The following is a 16,201-nucleotide window of genomic DNA, read 5'->3' on the forward strand; positions in this document are numbered from 1 at the left end:
CTTAAAAACTGCAGAATTTAAAAGGATAGGCTCTTCTCTCGTTTTGGAGACTTCCAAACATTCTGTCCACCCTTCCCATGCTGCCTTTGAGTTGTTTGATAAGAAACAGCTTTGTGAATGGATGATGGAATAAGAAACAGATTTGCTTTTCATTGGAAGGCAAACACAGAGGAGGCTATTTTGTCAAGCTTATTGAAGCATTTTAGTAAGCATGGCTGAAGATCTTTTCCTCCCCAACGTTCCTTATTAGCAAGGCTTGCATTGGAGTGAATGTGTGTGTCCTTATTTAGCATCAAATTTATTGTGCCGTGTGTATGTATGTGTGTGTGTGTGTATGTTGAACAAAGGACAGCCCTCTAGTACACAGAACACAAATGATGATCTGAATGATTGTGGTCCAGGTGGGGAAGAGGCCAAAAGATGCCACTTGTTCCCATTGGCACCTATTCTGCCTCCTTTATCAGAGCTCAGTGTGCCTGGAGCTTGATCTATTGGTTTAGCACATCGAGCGCAAGGCTTTTCTTTTCACTTTACATTTCCTGTCTAGATCGCCCTGCACACTCTTGTTTGTTGATACAAAGTACTTTCCAAAATAAACTTTGCTAGCTTTTCAGCTGAATTGCAAGTCACATTTGTGGCTGGTTGGCGCTCAGTGGCTTGCCTCGACGGCTAGGGGGCGCTCATAGCCTGTCTCTTGGAGAAATTTGGGTTTCCCAGCACCCGTGGAGGCGAGGAAATGTAAAAAAGGCACAAGTGAGCGGGTTCCCATTGCTGCAAAATGTTTTAGGTGCAAAGTTGTGGTATTGATTTTCATGCCGAGATCTATATGGTACAAGATGAGAGAGATTGCAAGTTAGATAAATCTATTTTCTAAGCAAATTATGACTGATTAAGCAGCTCCAGCAAGATAGATGTCTTTTAATTAAAATTAGTTTTTAACGGTGTCTTTCACTGTCAACTCCTCATCTTTTCGCCTTCCCAGTTTTTGAGTTGTTTGACTAGCCGAGAGCAAAGGGGAGGCTTCTGCACAAGTATTAAAATGCACATGCATGCTGTGATTAAATCTTTAGGTGTTTAGGTGTTGCGCACACACTGAGCCTCAAGACATTATTACAGTGGGACTGATAAATACGAGTATCGTGAATGGGGTTGATAAAGGGCCGGTTGGACGAAATCTTCGAGGAAATCCGGCAAAGAAGCTATGCATTCAAAAGGGGGAGGCAATGTGTACTAGTTCGGAAGGATCATGCCTCTCTCCTGTGAATGAATGCGTGTGTGCACAAATTCAGCAGGAGACTAGTTAACAGAATAATACATATGCGTATAGTTCGTAATATTGAATGCCTAATGCAACCAGGTGCTCCAAAGACTCGTGTAGCAGCGCAGGGTATTCTTGAGAAAATCGGTATCACACATAGCATGCGTTTTCCTGCCACACGCAAAAGCATTTCGGTATGCAGCAAGAGATCCGAATAGTTATGAACGTTTATGTACTAAACGTTATGTGCAGCTGTTACGTAGCGTACAGCTGTGAAGGGACACAGCCTTTGGTTGATGCCTGATTTTATTTGTGGCTCTGAAGGTCAGGAAATCCACCTGAGCAGGTTGCCTTACTTTTTAATTGCTCTGCCTCTCTTGGAACAACAGCGTGGGTATTTTCCACGCAGAAAGAGAGAGAAACCCACCTAGAATGTACAAAAGTTTTCTCTCTCGTTTGGTGTGTGTAGAAATGTGCGCGTGCTCCCCTTTTGAGTGTTCCCCCCCCCCCAGTTTGCACACCTTGCTTACATAAACATCATTGGGACACTTCCTTGTCAAATGTATATGCAGCTTAGTGGGTTATAAAGGGGGGGGGGAATCTGGGAATGTGAAGAAGTTCGTCAGGTTGTGGCATTGTTCCCTCTTCCGCAGATTTCTTTCTCATGTTAGGACATAGTCTGTGGGTAGATATTCTTCTCTGCTGACAGAGTAGAGGGCTTCATTTGAACTTGAAAGAGAAATAAATTGGGTCAGACAAAAGTGTAGGGCTGTCACCCACTATAGGAAAAGCCTTCACTATGAACTAGACGGAGGTTGGCGGGGGGGGGGGGTGAGGCTGCATTGAATCTGAAGGTTCCTCCCTTCATTTAGGCTTTTCTGTTTGTTGGAAGCACAGAGACAGCGAGCAGCTGATTTTTTTTACTAACCTGGAAAATGACATGATCAGGAAGCTCCCCCATTTCCTCTCACCTTTTATTGTAGAGTAAATGAACAGCCCCCTCCAACTTTGCCTGTAACAACTTGCTTCACTCCCAGAACTTTAAAACTTTTCACATTTTTGAAATGATAGGAACCAGTTCTTAATCAAAGAGGCACAATTTAAAACATCTCTTGTGAAGATGGTTGCTGTCTCCAAACCGCTTTCTTTTGCTGAAATTATATTCCAACCCCTCCTTGTTTGCTTGTTGGTCATTGAATCCCAATGAAGTTGAAGAGATGGATAAAGTTGGTCTGGGGTGGGGGCAGAAATAAATGATCACCTTCCCCTCTATGTTTGCACAGAAGCAAGATTCATTGCATTTAGGGGTGGTTTACTCTTAGGTAAGTTTGCATTGAATTGCAGCCTCGGGGGCATTTTGGGGCTGCATGCAGACATACCTTGAAATTTAGCCTGGCTAGAAAAATCACCACCGAAGCTATTATAGTGCAGATACATAGATGAAGAACTAGGGCTGCTTCCATTCATTTAGACAGGCCTTGTGCGGGGAAAAAACCTTGCACTACTATTTTGCATCCAGTCCCGCCTGTCTGCGACTTTGCCGAGACCGAAGCACATGGAACATGGGCGCATGAGAAGTGCGCGGAGATGTCCACATATGTCTTCATAACAAGATGAGGGGAAGCCGATGTTCGCACAGAGCGGGCATTACTGACAAATGTGCCATGCTCCCAGCGGCTGTTATAGTGACACCTTCCTCCTTCCCTGCTTATTTACTTTCATAAAATGTCCTCATGCAGTCCCTAAGCAATCCCTTTCCACCCTCGGCTATCAGCCTCGGAGGCGGTTGTGTATTCACAGTAAGTTGCCTCTCAACATCAGTTAGATTTTCTCCCTGCTCCACCATCCCTTGGAAAAAAAGAGAAGCCAACTAAGTCTTTATACAGGGGGTTCTTAAACGGTAGGGAATCCCCTCTCCTTGTTCTTCCCAAGGGATATATATTAACAATGTCTAATGTGCGCTTTTTTGTGTGTGTTGCAAATACCGTAAGTGAAAGAAGCAAACACTTCATGCAATGTACTCATGTACCAGGGAGGGAGACAGAGGAGGTGGGTAGCAACGACATTATAAGAATATAATCATTTTCTAGCAAAAGCGACATAGCGATTCACTGTATGGCATTCGTCGTACCTGCCTTAGTCATTTTATTTTATTTTATTTTTTACGTTCGCGAGACCTTTGTCTCAGTGCAAATAATAAATTTCCTTTTATGAAGAAGCTAATGATGTGTGCTGCTTGTTGGGGACAGTGTGTGTTTGCCGTGATGCAGGAGGAATGAATGGGGAGTGATTGCATACAGAAAGTCCCTCCACTTGTGTGTGTGTGTGTGTGTGTGTGTGTGTGTGTGTGTGTTTTACAAGCCTGGAATGAACCCACAAAATCCGCTGGGTATTGGAACACCCTGGCTTCTGTGAATCGTGAAAAATGGCTCAGAGTTTGGGTGTGAGCAGTGCAGGGTGATTTACAATCCCCTTGTTGAGAAAGAAACTTGACTCAGGTTCCACCTGGGTTTCAATCCACAGCAGAAATCAAATGCATTGATTTCCCCCCTCATCTGGGCAGTTTTGTTTTGTTTTCTTCATACATTGCTAAGAATCTATAATTCAGGCAGCCTCTTCTAGTATAGCCAAAAGTATAGAAATTCCCAGTGCAGACTTCTCCACTCTTCGTTGAAGTATCTATTTCCTCCCCCCTCTCCTTTTTTTCCATTTCAGTTTTAACTAAAACAAATCTATTCACACAGGAACAAAGGGAGCTTTTGTATCACATCATCTCAATCCCTGATTTATCTGTGAAGATTTACCGCTTTCGTGGTCTATACAAGAACCTATGCATTTTAGCCTCCCAATTGCAATAAATCTTTTTTTCTTCCTCCCCTTTCTGCACTAGTTTATTTAGCAAAACGTACATCACCTTTTGTTCCATTAACATTGCATGCATGTAGCCTTTGATTTAAATAAGTGCAGAGGCATGTCGGGGTAGAAATTTAGGGAAATGGGATCGGGGGGGGGGTCATACTGGGCATTCCAGAGGCTGGAAGTGACCACTGCACCATGCAGCTTTTAAGTGGCCTTCACAAAATCACCGGCCTTCAGTTTTGCTGCAAGGTTTTTGGTTTGTGCTGGAATTTTATTTTTTTACCTCATTTCACTTTGTCCCCCCTGCCTTACAACCTCTATGGTTCCCCCCTTCTGTTATTCAGAGCCTTTTGCCCTACATTCCTACATTTCATGTACATTGGTGGGGTTAAACTTTGTTTTCTAAGATAACAGACTAGTTCCATGAAAGGTGTCTGGCTTGCAGGTTTGCAGAGGAGTGATGAAACTCAACAGCCGCCCGTTCCATTTGCAGACGTTTCAATGGGGGGAACTCCAAGCTGCTCTGCTTTCCATAGTGAGTGGAATTTGGAAACACCTGAAGGCTGGCCAGGCATCTTTACGAAGCAATATCTCCCTTTTCCCTGGAGCCAAGTGCAAATCCAGGAGCGGTTGTCACTTTTCGTGACACAGCTTCAGTGGCAAGCCTTAAAGAACGGAAAAAAGCCACGGAGGCTGAATTGCCTTTTCCCTTCTCAGGGCTGGCACTGTTTTTTTTTTTTTCTATTGTCAAATAGTGCATTTGAGGGCTCTTGGGTATCAGATTTCTGCCAGTTGCGAGCATTGTTAATGCAAGATAGAATGTTGAAGTAAAACCGAACGTGCATGTTAAGCATAAGTTCTATGTATTCATTATATCCTTTACTGGCCCACAGACACCTCCGAACGTGGCTGTTTCTGTCCGTGATTAGGCAATTGGCTATTTTATAAGGTTGCTGTGGGCCATTATTTGCAGGCTGGTAGGACTTTGTGGAGCTGTCAGGACACCTGCTTCATTCTGTCTTATGACCCGCAGAAAGGGCCACAGCTCCGCGGTAGAACACCTGTTTTTGCATGCAGAAGACCCCACATTTAATCCCTGGCATCTCCAGGTAGGGGTGGCAGTGTCCCCTGTCTGAAACCCTGGAAAACCACTGCCAGTCTGTGTAGACAATACTGAGTTAGGTGGACCAGTGCTCTCAAGGTATAAGGCATCTTCATCTGCGATTAATGGTCCCGGCCAACCATTTTACTACATTGGAATTGAGTTACATTTGATCCGTTTCTCATATGCGTCAGTCTCTGGGCATCACCTTTCTTTTGGGTTTATTATTTTTTGTGTGGAAATCAATGCAAAACAGCAACAACCGCAACACACCTTGGCTCCTAAAATAATAATAATAATAATAATAATAATAATATATTAAATTTATATACCGCCCAGAGTGTCCAGGGCTGTGTTATTGGTGAATTGTAGACATGAAATCTCTTAATAATTAAATTTTCAGTTTGAAAAGGATTTGCAGGCTAAATATTGGTACAGGTGGGATGGTTGGCAGGCAAAGGTTTTGACCAACTGTCTTCTTTTCAGCTGCGGCATCTTTAAAACAATCGCTGAGTGATCCAAGTTATCTTCTCGCTTGCAAACTGCATGCGTGTCTGCGCGTGTGAAATAATTGCTGATGGACACACAGCACCATATATAAAAAAAGATGGTTTTATGGGTAGCATCTTAAAGACAAATGTGCTTCCTTCAGCGGGCAGCTGGGTAAGGCTTCCAAACGTTCTTCACACAACCAATATCCAGAATTCTCCCAGCTGCTGCACCCAGATCTTGGGAGTGCTGGAAGATCCTCACGGGGGGCAGAAGCGGGGAGACTCTTTGAAGTTAGGATTTCCCTGTAGAGGGGTGCAGCTGGCAAGTGCTACATGATTCATCAGTTCATCATTACAAAACGCAGTCAGATCTGGTTAATCTGCAGTCTGCTCATCTGGGTTTGTGAAGAGATTTACATGGTAACCAACCTTACAGTACCCATGGCGATTGTAGCACCCGCTAGCACCTCTGCAGATAACTAGCAGCAGCAGCAGCAAGAAGAACATTTTTTTCCATAGGCTTCTGGGCTCGAACATCTTTCTGGTGTCGTGCGGAACCTTGCATGTAGGCAAGAACCTTGGGAAGCAGCGAAACATTGGCCCCTGATACAATCCAATATTCTTTCCCCTCCTTAAAAAAATAATAACAACAACAAATAATCATCTTTGCTCGCCTACGCTCTGGACTGATAAGATTAGAAAGGGGAGAGAGCGTACAACCATCTCTTCTACCTCCCCTCCTTTCATTTACATTTCTGCCACATGAATACAATTTGGATATTTTGAAATGACGCATGACCTCAAAAGGGACCACTTCACATATTGCATTTTAAAAAGATAATAAGAATGGGATGTGCATTCTGTAAGGTATGCTCTCGTTGAGCTTGCAGCTTCCTCTTGACTAGGGTTGGGTGGCAACAGCAATATCGGTCCTCAGGAGCTTGATTTGATGTCCGTAGTAGTTGAAATCCACGTGATTTTTCATGTAGCGCTGATGTTTTCTTCGCTCGTCCCCAAAGCCCCCCACCCCACCCCAACCAAATTGTTTTGTCTGGAAAGGAGATTTAAATCTTGTAGTGAATATTGGTTGCATGTGATCCTTTGCCCTTGCTGCACACAATGAGAAGCATTAAAACAGCTTTGACCAGCCAGGTGGATGTTGCTGGACTCACCATCCCTGACCATTGGCCGCACTAGCTGAGGACTAGCCTTGAGGACAGTTTTGGAGAAAGCCCAGGCAGAGCGAGCTCAGATGTTTGATTCCTTCTTTGGGGCTGAAATCAGCTGCCTCAAACCCTCCCTTCTTGTTTGAAGGAGAACCTGGAGTTATTCTTCTCCCTCCGTCCCGTCAAAGTTAATAGACCTGCTCTAGAGTAAGCAGGCTATTGGTTGCAGTTAACAGATAATGCATATCACAATCAAGCTGATAAGCTTGACCTTCTTAAATGAGTTACTTTAATTCCGATTGTAATTTAAATAACTTCCAAAAAAACCCCCCACAACTTTTCTTGATTCCTTTGAAATTGATGATGATCCTTCAAGAGGGCTTTGGTTGTGGGGGTTAGTTCAGGGAGTGGTAAGCTGATTTCCTAAAATGTTAAAGACTGCCAAAGAATGAAAAGGATACCAGATTATTATTATTATTAATATTTTTTTAAAAAGAGCTATTGCAGACTGCTTTGATGGTGGGGGTGGAGGGAAGAGGAGATTTCTCATGAATGGGCACATGCGGACTTAACTAATTACGGTCAAATGCTACTGAGACCATCGTAATGTAAGATGCCAAGTTGGGCAGATAAACCGTAGGAAATGGCAAGCTTAATAACTTTCGATTCCCGGACCATCTTGCAAAATGGGAGAACTGTGTGAGGTTTTATTTTATTTTATTATTATAATAATCCTCCTGTGGGTGCTTAAACGATTAGTTAGAGAAATGAAAAGGGGGAAAAGTGAACAATTCAAGTTGCTGACAACTGAAGGAGATTTTGGAATTTCTACATTGACAGAGTCATGGGAAGCTTAGCAAATCTTGCAGTTTTCCTGCTCTCTTCTTTTCCTGGAGCGAGTGGGAAAAAAAAACTTTATCGAAAAGATAATAAATGATCCTCTTTCTCTTCCCCCCCCCCCACGTTAAAACAACAACAGCGACACCAGCCTAATGTGCGTAGCCCGAATGCTCTAGTTTCAAGAACCTATCTTAACTTCGAAGCAGAGCAGGACGGTTATAGGAAATGCCAAGAGATGTTTTTGGATCCTGTGCTTTACATACCCAGCTGTGCTACTTCGCCTCTTCCAGTTCTTTTACCTTTGTCTCTCCTTTTGTGCATGCGTGTTTTAATATTTTGACACTCTGCTCCCACCTAATAGGAATTCTTTTCTAGAAACGGTGCATATGTTGTCTAAAGGAGTCTTTTCACAGCACTAGTATTCTCTCTCTCCCCCCCCCCCAACCTCCGTTTCTTTCTTTCCCTTTTGGCTCTAAAATTATGTATATGTAATTGGTAATTAAAGGTGCAAGCTCTCTTCAATATAAACAGTATTGCTCAATGTTAGATCATTAAAGGGAACAGAAGCACTAAATAATTACCTTTTGCATTGTGACAAACCGTTCGCACAGAAATCCACTCACTTCCCGCTCGGCACCAGGGTTATGATTACATTTTCACGATGGCAAAGAGTCTTTTCATAAAATAAATTGGTAAATTAATTACGTTGCATTGTCTACCGGCTGCTTTTAAAGTAAACTTAGAGGAAGGGGTTTGGGGGAGGAGGCTGAAAGTAATTAATGGGTTTCGCACACCATGCATTATGCCTAGAGTTGAGTTACCTAGTGGATTAATTTGGCTACAAGTAAGTGGAGGAAACTCAGAAGCTCTCGCCTGTGAATCTTCTCTTCCTTAGGCTGCTTCTTGTTCATACACCTCCGTCGACTGTAAAGGGGTGGCAGCGTAGGCCTAATTTGAAGTGCTGCGAAAATAATAAGCACCAGGTTCTGATACGCTTCTCTTTCTTACATAATGCATGTGCTTAGTGGGCAGTGATGCAGTTTATGATACGTATGATTCATGTACCAATTAGCAATCTTTTTTCAGAAAGGGAAGTTAAGATTTGTTTCGACCTCCAAATAACCATTTCTCTGGCTGAACCTGTGAAATTAGCCTCCGGGTTAGATAAAGCAGTCTTCTCTCATTATTATTATTATTATTATTATTATTATTATTATTATTATTACTGCTGCTGCTGCTGTTATTATTTTAAATTAAAAAAAGATATTGCAGCTTTAAAAAGAAATAATAATCAGAAGATATTTGGGCAAAGTTCCCATTCAGTTCAGGGATTGCAGTTCGGAATTACGACAAAACGTTTTGCATTGTCCTGCTGCTTTTAGATCTCCAGGAAATTCGGAAGCAAATCACCAATGCCAGTATTTCCATGTGTTCGTTTTTCCCCCTGCAGAGCTTTACTATTCCCATCTCCAGATAAAACTTCAGTGGCTCATCTCTTTTATTTACATGCTGTTAGTTCTCTGCGTATTGATCGGGCCAAATGATAAAATTTTTGTTCAAAGCAAAAACCCCGCCAGCCAATGGGAATTGTGCCTGATTGAAGACCATGTTTCGTGTGGTTTTTCAATTAGGCTGCAATGGAAATAAATAAATAAATAAATATATATATATATATATAGACACACACACACACACACATAAAAACAAAAAGTTCACTGTGCGGTAGCCTGTGAATTATTAGCTTTGAATACGTTAGTTTTTTCATGCAAACTTAGTTCATCCCAAACTCCTGATTATTCAAATTCATGGAGAGATGTCAGCCAGCCCCGTTTCAGTATGTAAAGGAGCATTTTATTTTTGTATGATCTGATTGCCTAGAAAAAGGTTGTGCTTCCTCCAGGCCACTTGCCTAAATATGGATCTACAGAATCTTTAGGCAAAGCAAAAGTATGGTATGAATGTGGATCTGGAAATCAATTCCTCTCCCTCAAATGCCTCGTATTTTACAGCATCTTGAAGAAATTTTTTGTGATATTAAGAGGCTTTACTTAGCAGCCGGTTTCACTGAAATTGAACTTACTCCCAAACGTACATAAATACGCTTCACCTGTAAGTTGACCAAATGCATTTGGACTGAAGTGCATGTTTGTTTGTTTTTGAATCACAATATTTTTCTGTGCATTTATTTATTTATTTCCCTTTGGGCTGCTTTAAAAGATGCTGCCCAGTGCAGCTGCCCTTTCAAGTTCACATTCTGCAGCCATCAGGGTTGCATGCAAATCCAGCGACATAACATAAATAAAATGGAGACTTGAGGTTGCCAGGACCTGATATTAAAATTCCTTAAAACCAGAAAGTATTTGGGGGAGAGAAGATGGAAGAAGAGAGGGTGGCGTGTGGTAGAATTTCTATCCGACGGGAGAAAGTTCGATAAGAGCAGACTTAAGGCTTTTTTCAGTGCTGCAATTCCTGAAAAAGATGTACTTGAAAAGCAGCAATAGGAAGGTATTCATACTGCTGGATATTTTCCATAGGAAATTAAGCCAAATTCATTCTGGCATCTTGTTATAATCTGGAATCTGGATGCCTGGTGTGTGTGTGCCTGTGGTGGAGAGATTGAGAACCCAGTAATTCACGAGGAACTTCATGCCCTCCTGTCTCTCTACATGGGAATAACCATGTAACCTGAAGCATTTTTAAAAATAAAATAATAAGCATATTACACAGCGATGTGTGCACAGCACTGGCCTTTATGGGTGGGCAAGCTTGAGTGCTGAAGGTGTTGCTCAGCTGAGCTCGGTGTTTGAATGCACTGTCTGCCATGAGCAAGGTTGAAATTGTTGTGAATGCGTGCCACGCTGCTAGGTTTTGTAGTCCTGCATGAAGCCACACAGCTTGCCAGCACGGCCAAATTAACACACTCAAAGTCTCCTTTGCCCAGAGTGCTATTTAATCCTAGAATTGGCCCTCAGTTCTGGCTCCTTAGTTCTCTGTCAACCAGGACATTAAAAGCATTTCTAGTGTACCTCTACCAACAGAAGGTCCACATCAATTGGGGCATCTTCATGCCCACCCTGGGCAGAGGAGGAAGGGCCTTGTGGCCTGTAAGATTCTCTGTTTGTCCAGAAACTTTGTCGTTCTCTTTAGGCTGCAAACGAAACGAGTCTTGTACAGTAACGTTGAGATGAGCGCACGCACTAGATTTTTCCTCACGAAAATATTTTTTTTTAAAAAATAAAAATATTACTACAATATAATCTTTAAAGAAAGCAATGGATGTGTTCTTGCATCATCAGCAAAGTTCTCGTTCCAAAAAGAAGGAAAGAGAGCTCAGGTTTGTTCTCACAGATCACAATTCCTCCTGAACGTAATACGTTGATCTATACATTATTGCCATGTCCCCTATTTCTGAAATAAATGTTCTGGCAGGGAGTGTACAGTGGAACCATCGTGTGGGGACCATTTTGACATCCACATTCTCTACCTATCCTTCCGCGTGCTTTAGAAGTGTTTTTATCTTGTTGAACTGTTGCGTGCTTTAACACCGAAAGCTTTCCCCCATGATATTTATTTAATTTCTATGCCGCTTTTCGGGCACGCCCCGTGAAGTGGCTAACGTAGAAATATTGGAAGAATAGAGATTAAGTAAAACCATGTATTAAAACTGTGGAGATAAGCGGCAAGGCTGTGTGTGTGTGTGTGTGTGTGTGTGTGTGTGTGTGGTGGTGTGGTGGGAACTCTTTGAAAAGCAGAATTAGCCTTGTGGTGATGGTTGGGGCAATTGCTGAATCGCTGAGAAGGTCTTTACCATTCTTCCCTCAGTGCAAAATCCTCCAGGAAGGCCACCTCAGGTGGAAGCTCGGCAGCTCAGCCGCAGAACATTTGCCCTGCATGCAAAGCAAATTCGGGGTCAATTCCTGGCATCTCCTCATAGCGCTGGGAGAGACAACCACCTGAAATCCGGTGGTCCGGCATGCTTTGAACACTAGCAGTTTCCCAGCCTAACTCTGTGGTCCTCAACATGGTGCACACTGATGACCACCAAGGCTCCCCTGCTTCTTTCTGCAAATTTTTATTTTTAAAATTTGTTTTGGGCTTTGTTTGTTGTTGATTTTTTTTTGGGGGGGGAAGTTCCTTTAATGTGTGTGTGTGTGTGTGTGTGTGTGTGTGTGTGTGTGTGATTGCTTTTTTCCTCCCTGTGTTTGATTTGGTTTAGGAGGAGGTTTATTTTTAGGGTGTTCCAAGCACTGCCAGTTTTTCTTTTGCGAAATAGGTATTTTGTGGAGCCCACAACAGTTCGTTAGGTTTCCAAATGTGCTCCTGGAGCCCAAAAGGCGTTTCCTCTTAGTCCTGTGAGTGTACAGTATTCGTAAGACCAATCTTGTATATTCAGCTCTTCCAAAAGACCCATTGCATGCAGAGGATCCTACAAAGTGCACCTGTCTGGGTTGGGGTGGAAGGAACATGGAGATATCTTAAACTGTATAGGATAGAGTAATAGGACGGCACTCAGGGTTATTCACAAAGGCCTATTTAAGAAATAAGCTCTTGAAGCAATTCTTGCAAAATGTTACGTTTATTGTTAATACGTTTTTTCAAGTGTGTGTGTGTGTGTGAGAGAGAGAGAGAGAGAGAGAGAGCAACAACCCTATTAGGTAGGTCAGTTATTGTGTCCATTTTGCAGAAGAAGAAACTGAGGCTGACTTGGATGGGGCTGCTTAATTAGTCCATAGACGAAACAGTTGACACTGTCCATTGGATCAAAGCAGTTAATGGCTCCGAAGGCGATGGGGTATTCTTTGAAGATACATTCAGGAAAGCCACATCAGACCTGCCTGTTATTTTGGCTCTGCAGACAGACTCGGTTGCAAAATGTATTTAAATCATTTGTGAAGAGACAAGCAGGGAGGGGAATGAATATATATATATATATACGATCTCTGGACTGTAAGACAACCCTGTTTTAAGTCAAGCTAAACAAAAATGTATAAACAAATTTGCCCTCAGTTCTCTTTTCTTCCCCTGATGCTCACTTTTTCTTTTCTTCTTCTTTTTGCTTGCCCACTTAAAGCAGAGGCTGACCATGTGGAAACCGCCATTGCCCACGAGGATGAGACCCTAGCGATAGGAGATCCAGTTGGGCTCGGCCTTGCGACGGGTGGAGCAGACCCCGACCTATTAACCTGTGGACAGTGTCAGATGAACTTCCCCCTGGGAGACATCTTGGTTTTTATAGAGCACAAGAGGAAGCAGTGCAATGGCATTGGTGGTTCCTGCTACGAGAAGAACCTGGATAAGAGCAGCCCTCCCCCACCATCACGCTCCGAGCTCAGGAAAGTGTCCGAGCCGGTGGAGATCGGGATCCAAGTCACGCCCGACGAAGAAGACCGTCTTCTCACGCCTAAAGGAATTTGCCCCAAGCTGGAGAACGTTGCAGGTACAGCATGTTTTTGTTTTGTTTTTTACATTAAGTCAACTGAAGATGTCTAGTCTTCCACCACTGTCCTAATAACCACCCTCTCCTTTTCCAGAGAGAGAGAGAGACTTGTGGAAAGTCCCGAGAATTCTTAAGACTTCCCGTAGTAGCCAGGGGTGGGGTGGGGATGAAACGTCTGCCACATGCTTTGGAGAACCCATTTCTTTTCAGGCTTCTGTGGAACCTGTTCTAAATAGGATTTCGTTCCATGGGCAGTAGAGGGCCCTTTGCCGATCTGATTTTTGCGAGGGATGGCTACTAGCACAGGCCATGTTGCGCATCAAGGTGGCAGGTTTCTGAGCCCTCATTTGGCAACTGTGATACTCAATGCTTTCCCTCTCTCTAGAAAAACACTCAGCATGATGTTGTTAGAGTAAGTGGCACACTTTTTAACAACAGAAAAAGGTACTGCGTACCATTGAGTACCCCCTGGAAAAAAGCCTCACTTCGAAAACTTGGCTTTGGAGATGTCTCACCTGGACAAAGCACAACGCCAGAGTTTTAGAGACGTTAATAAATGCAGATTTCTTCTTTGAGCTGTAATGCACGTAGCTTCCAGGCGAAGGTAGCACCTCCATTAACTAGAAAACCGAAGAAAAATGGTGGAGATAGGCTTCAAGGTTAAACACCCTTAGAGGTAAATACCAACCCACTTTCCCGCGGCAGACTCATGTCTGGACTAGGTAAAGAAAAAATGCCTTGGCTAACTTTTCTGCTAGTTCATCTTGACTTCCGTAGTAGATGAAACCTCCTTGTCTACACAGGACAGCAAGGCAGAAGGGGATATCCTTTGATGGGGGGGGGGGGCTTTTCTCTCTAGGGGGCTGCATGCAAAGCAATGGATGCACCTCTTACCGTTTGCACAGCAGCCTACATACCCAAAAGCAAGACTTTTCCACGCCCTCTGCATTCTTCAGACAAGAGGCGTTATCATTGCTGAGAGGCAAATCCCAGCTAGGCAAAAGCATTCGAGGAGGTTGGGAAGCAGGACACCAGTGTGATGCATGACTTGGGGGGGGCGGTGTGTGTATGTGTGTGTGCATTCTGAGGGCTGGAAAGTGAAGATAGGAAGGCCACTTTTTGTTTTTTAAACTTTCAATTTAATATTTGTACGTATGTTGCTTTCCCAACAACGTTGAGCTCAAAGCAGATTGCAAGAATGAGCAAACAACATTTCCACCAGTTATAACTGTATATCCCAAATCGCAACAGCGTATAAGCACAAAGCGAAAGCAAAACCATTCCACAAACAACTGATGCCAGTACAGTAAATGCAAGCTCAATAATTCAAAAATAACATTTGCCCCCTGGGGGCTTGAGTTTCCTGACCCCTGCCGTATACAGTGATGTGAGGGGGTGGGGAAGGGCAGTTGTCTTTGGTGGGAGGAAGACGTGAACCTAAACAACAAAAATGTGTAGACCGCAAATAAGAAATGGCTTCCTTTGTTCTCCCCGCCACCCCGCAGTGAAACCTGTTTGTTGTAGCTCCTGCAGGTTCTTACCACCCTTGCAACTCTACTATTGCCAGGTGTCCGCCACAGTTAAATTGGTTTAAAACTGGATTAGGTGTGTGCTTATAGACAGGACAATACAAAAGTAAACAGGTGCACTAGTAAGCTGGATGTGTTAAGGTGCTTGTGTGTAGGCAGAACTGATCTCATTGGTTTTGGAAGGCCTTGAACAGGCCTCTGCCATTTCTGATATTTAAGTGCCCCATATGTTCCTAAATCCGGAGCAAAGAAAGGAGAGAGAGAGAGAGAGAGAGAGAGAGAGAGAGAGAGAGAGAGAGAGAGAGAGAGAGAGAGAGAGAGAGAGAGAGAGAAAACCACAGCACCTTTATAAATGCTTCGCCCCAGAAATGAGTTTCTGCGAAGTACAGGGTGGAAAAAACAGCGCGAGGTGGTCTGAGGCCAGAAGATGACAAGTATGGTGTATTTTCATTTCTAAAGTGCCTGGACGTTGCGGTGAAATTAGTTGTGTAGGTCAAAGCTACCCTGAGGCTGTCTTTACCATGTGCAGCCAACACTTCTTCAGCAGATTGCCACTGGTCTTCTTAAAGGGTTATTACAAAAAGGAGGGCTGTGTCATCCACCTGGATGAGCACCTTAAAGAAATTGCCTTGAACTGTGTGCACAATGCAGGATAACTTTTTTTTTCTCTTTAGCACTGGACGGCCATAGAAAACCCCCGGTCTCAAACCAAACTGAAACCAGTCCAAACTTACTGTGACAGCTCTGTAGCTGAAATGAATTGAATATAGCTCCGGAATAGAGAACCTGATGTCAGGGTTTTGGGGTTTGTTTGTGTTTTGTTTGTTGGTATTTTTAGAAATTCTGCCTCAGAATTTGGCTTTCTTACAGCTTTGAGATTTTATGGCAAGGAAAAAAGAAGCTTGGTTCTTGGTATCTCCAGGGCTGGGGGAACCATAGACTGGCCTGTACATCCTAAAGCCAAGTCATAAGATGTAATAGGGACACAGAAGCTGCCAAATTAGATTTGGATTACTGGGCGGCAGCAGGACATCCTGGGAGAAAGTAAAACATATCTAAACTTAGAATGACATGTAAGATAACTTTTTACATGTGTGTAATATTAATCTTGCAGTGGGCGAAATGACTGGGTACATCCCCTCCGCCGCCCTTAGACATCAAGCCCTTGAACATCGCAGATCAGCTTTTGCATCCGCTTACAGGATTCTGCAGCTGATTTGAAGAGTGCAGACCTAGCACAGTATCCAAATTTCTCTTAAGGTGCTTTCCTTTGCTATATGGTGAGTTGCGTTCCAGACTGCATCCCAGCCTTTCAGAAAAGCAGGTGCCTGTTTGAACGCTTGGCGGAATCTTGGAAAGTAGAGGTTATTCCTGCATTGCAGGGGGGGTTGGACTAAATGGCCCTTGAGGGTCCCTTCCAACTCTATGCTTCTATGATTCTAGGTGGAGTTGAGTATGGTTAGAGACATATACTACAGTGCCGTGCAGAGCAGTTTGTCCCTTCCCATGATTATCAGAA

The 16,201-nt window shown here is 43.3% G+C and overlaps 1 protein-coding gene across 5 annotated transcripts in view; it reads left to right on the forward strand.

Annotated features, from left to right (window-relative positions):
• BCL11B (BCL11 transcription factor B) overlaps positions 1-16,201 on the forward strand; it is a 156,506-nt gene that overhangs the window by 6,015 nt on the left and 134,290 nt on the right. For 3 of the 5 annotated variants that reach the window (XM_035106378.2, XM_035106409.2, XM_035106399.2), the window contains exon 2: positions 12,788-13,153. In XM_035106378.2, the coding sequence (XP_034962269.1) occupies positions 12,788-13,153 (366 nt within the window). The remainder of the gene's footprint in view (positions 1-12,787; positions 13,154-16,201) is intronic. The other 2 variants (XM_035106388.2, XM_035106418.2) reach the window with 1 other exon arrangement.

The sequence above is a fragment of the Zootoca vivipara genome, chromosome 1 (assembly GCF_963506605.1).
Source record: "Zootoca vivipara chromosome 1, rZooViv1.1, whole genome shotgun sequence".
NCBI lineage: Eukaryota > Metazoa > Chordata > Lepidosauria > Squamata > Lacertidae > Zootoca > Zootoca vivipara.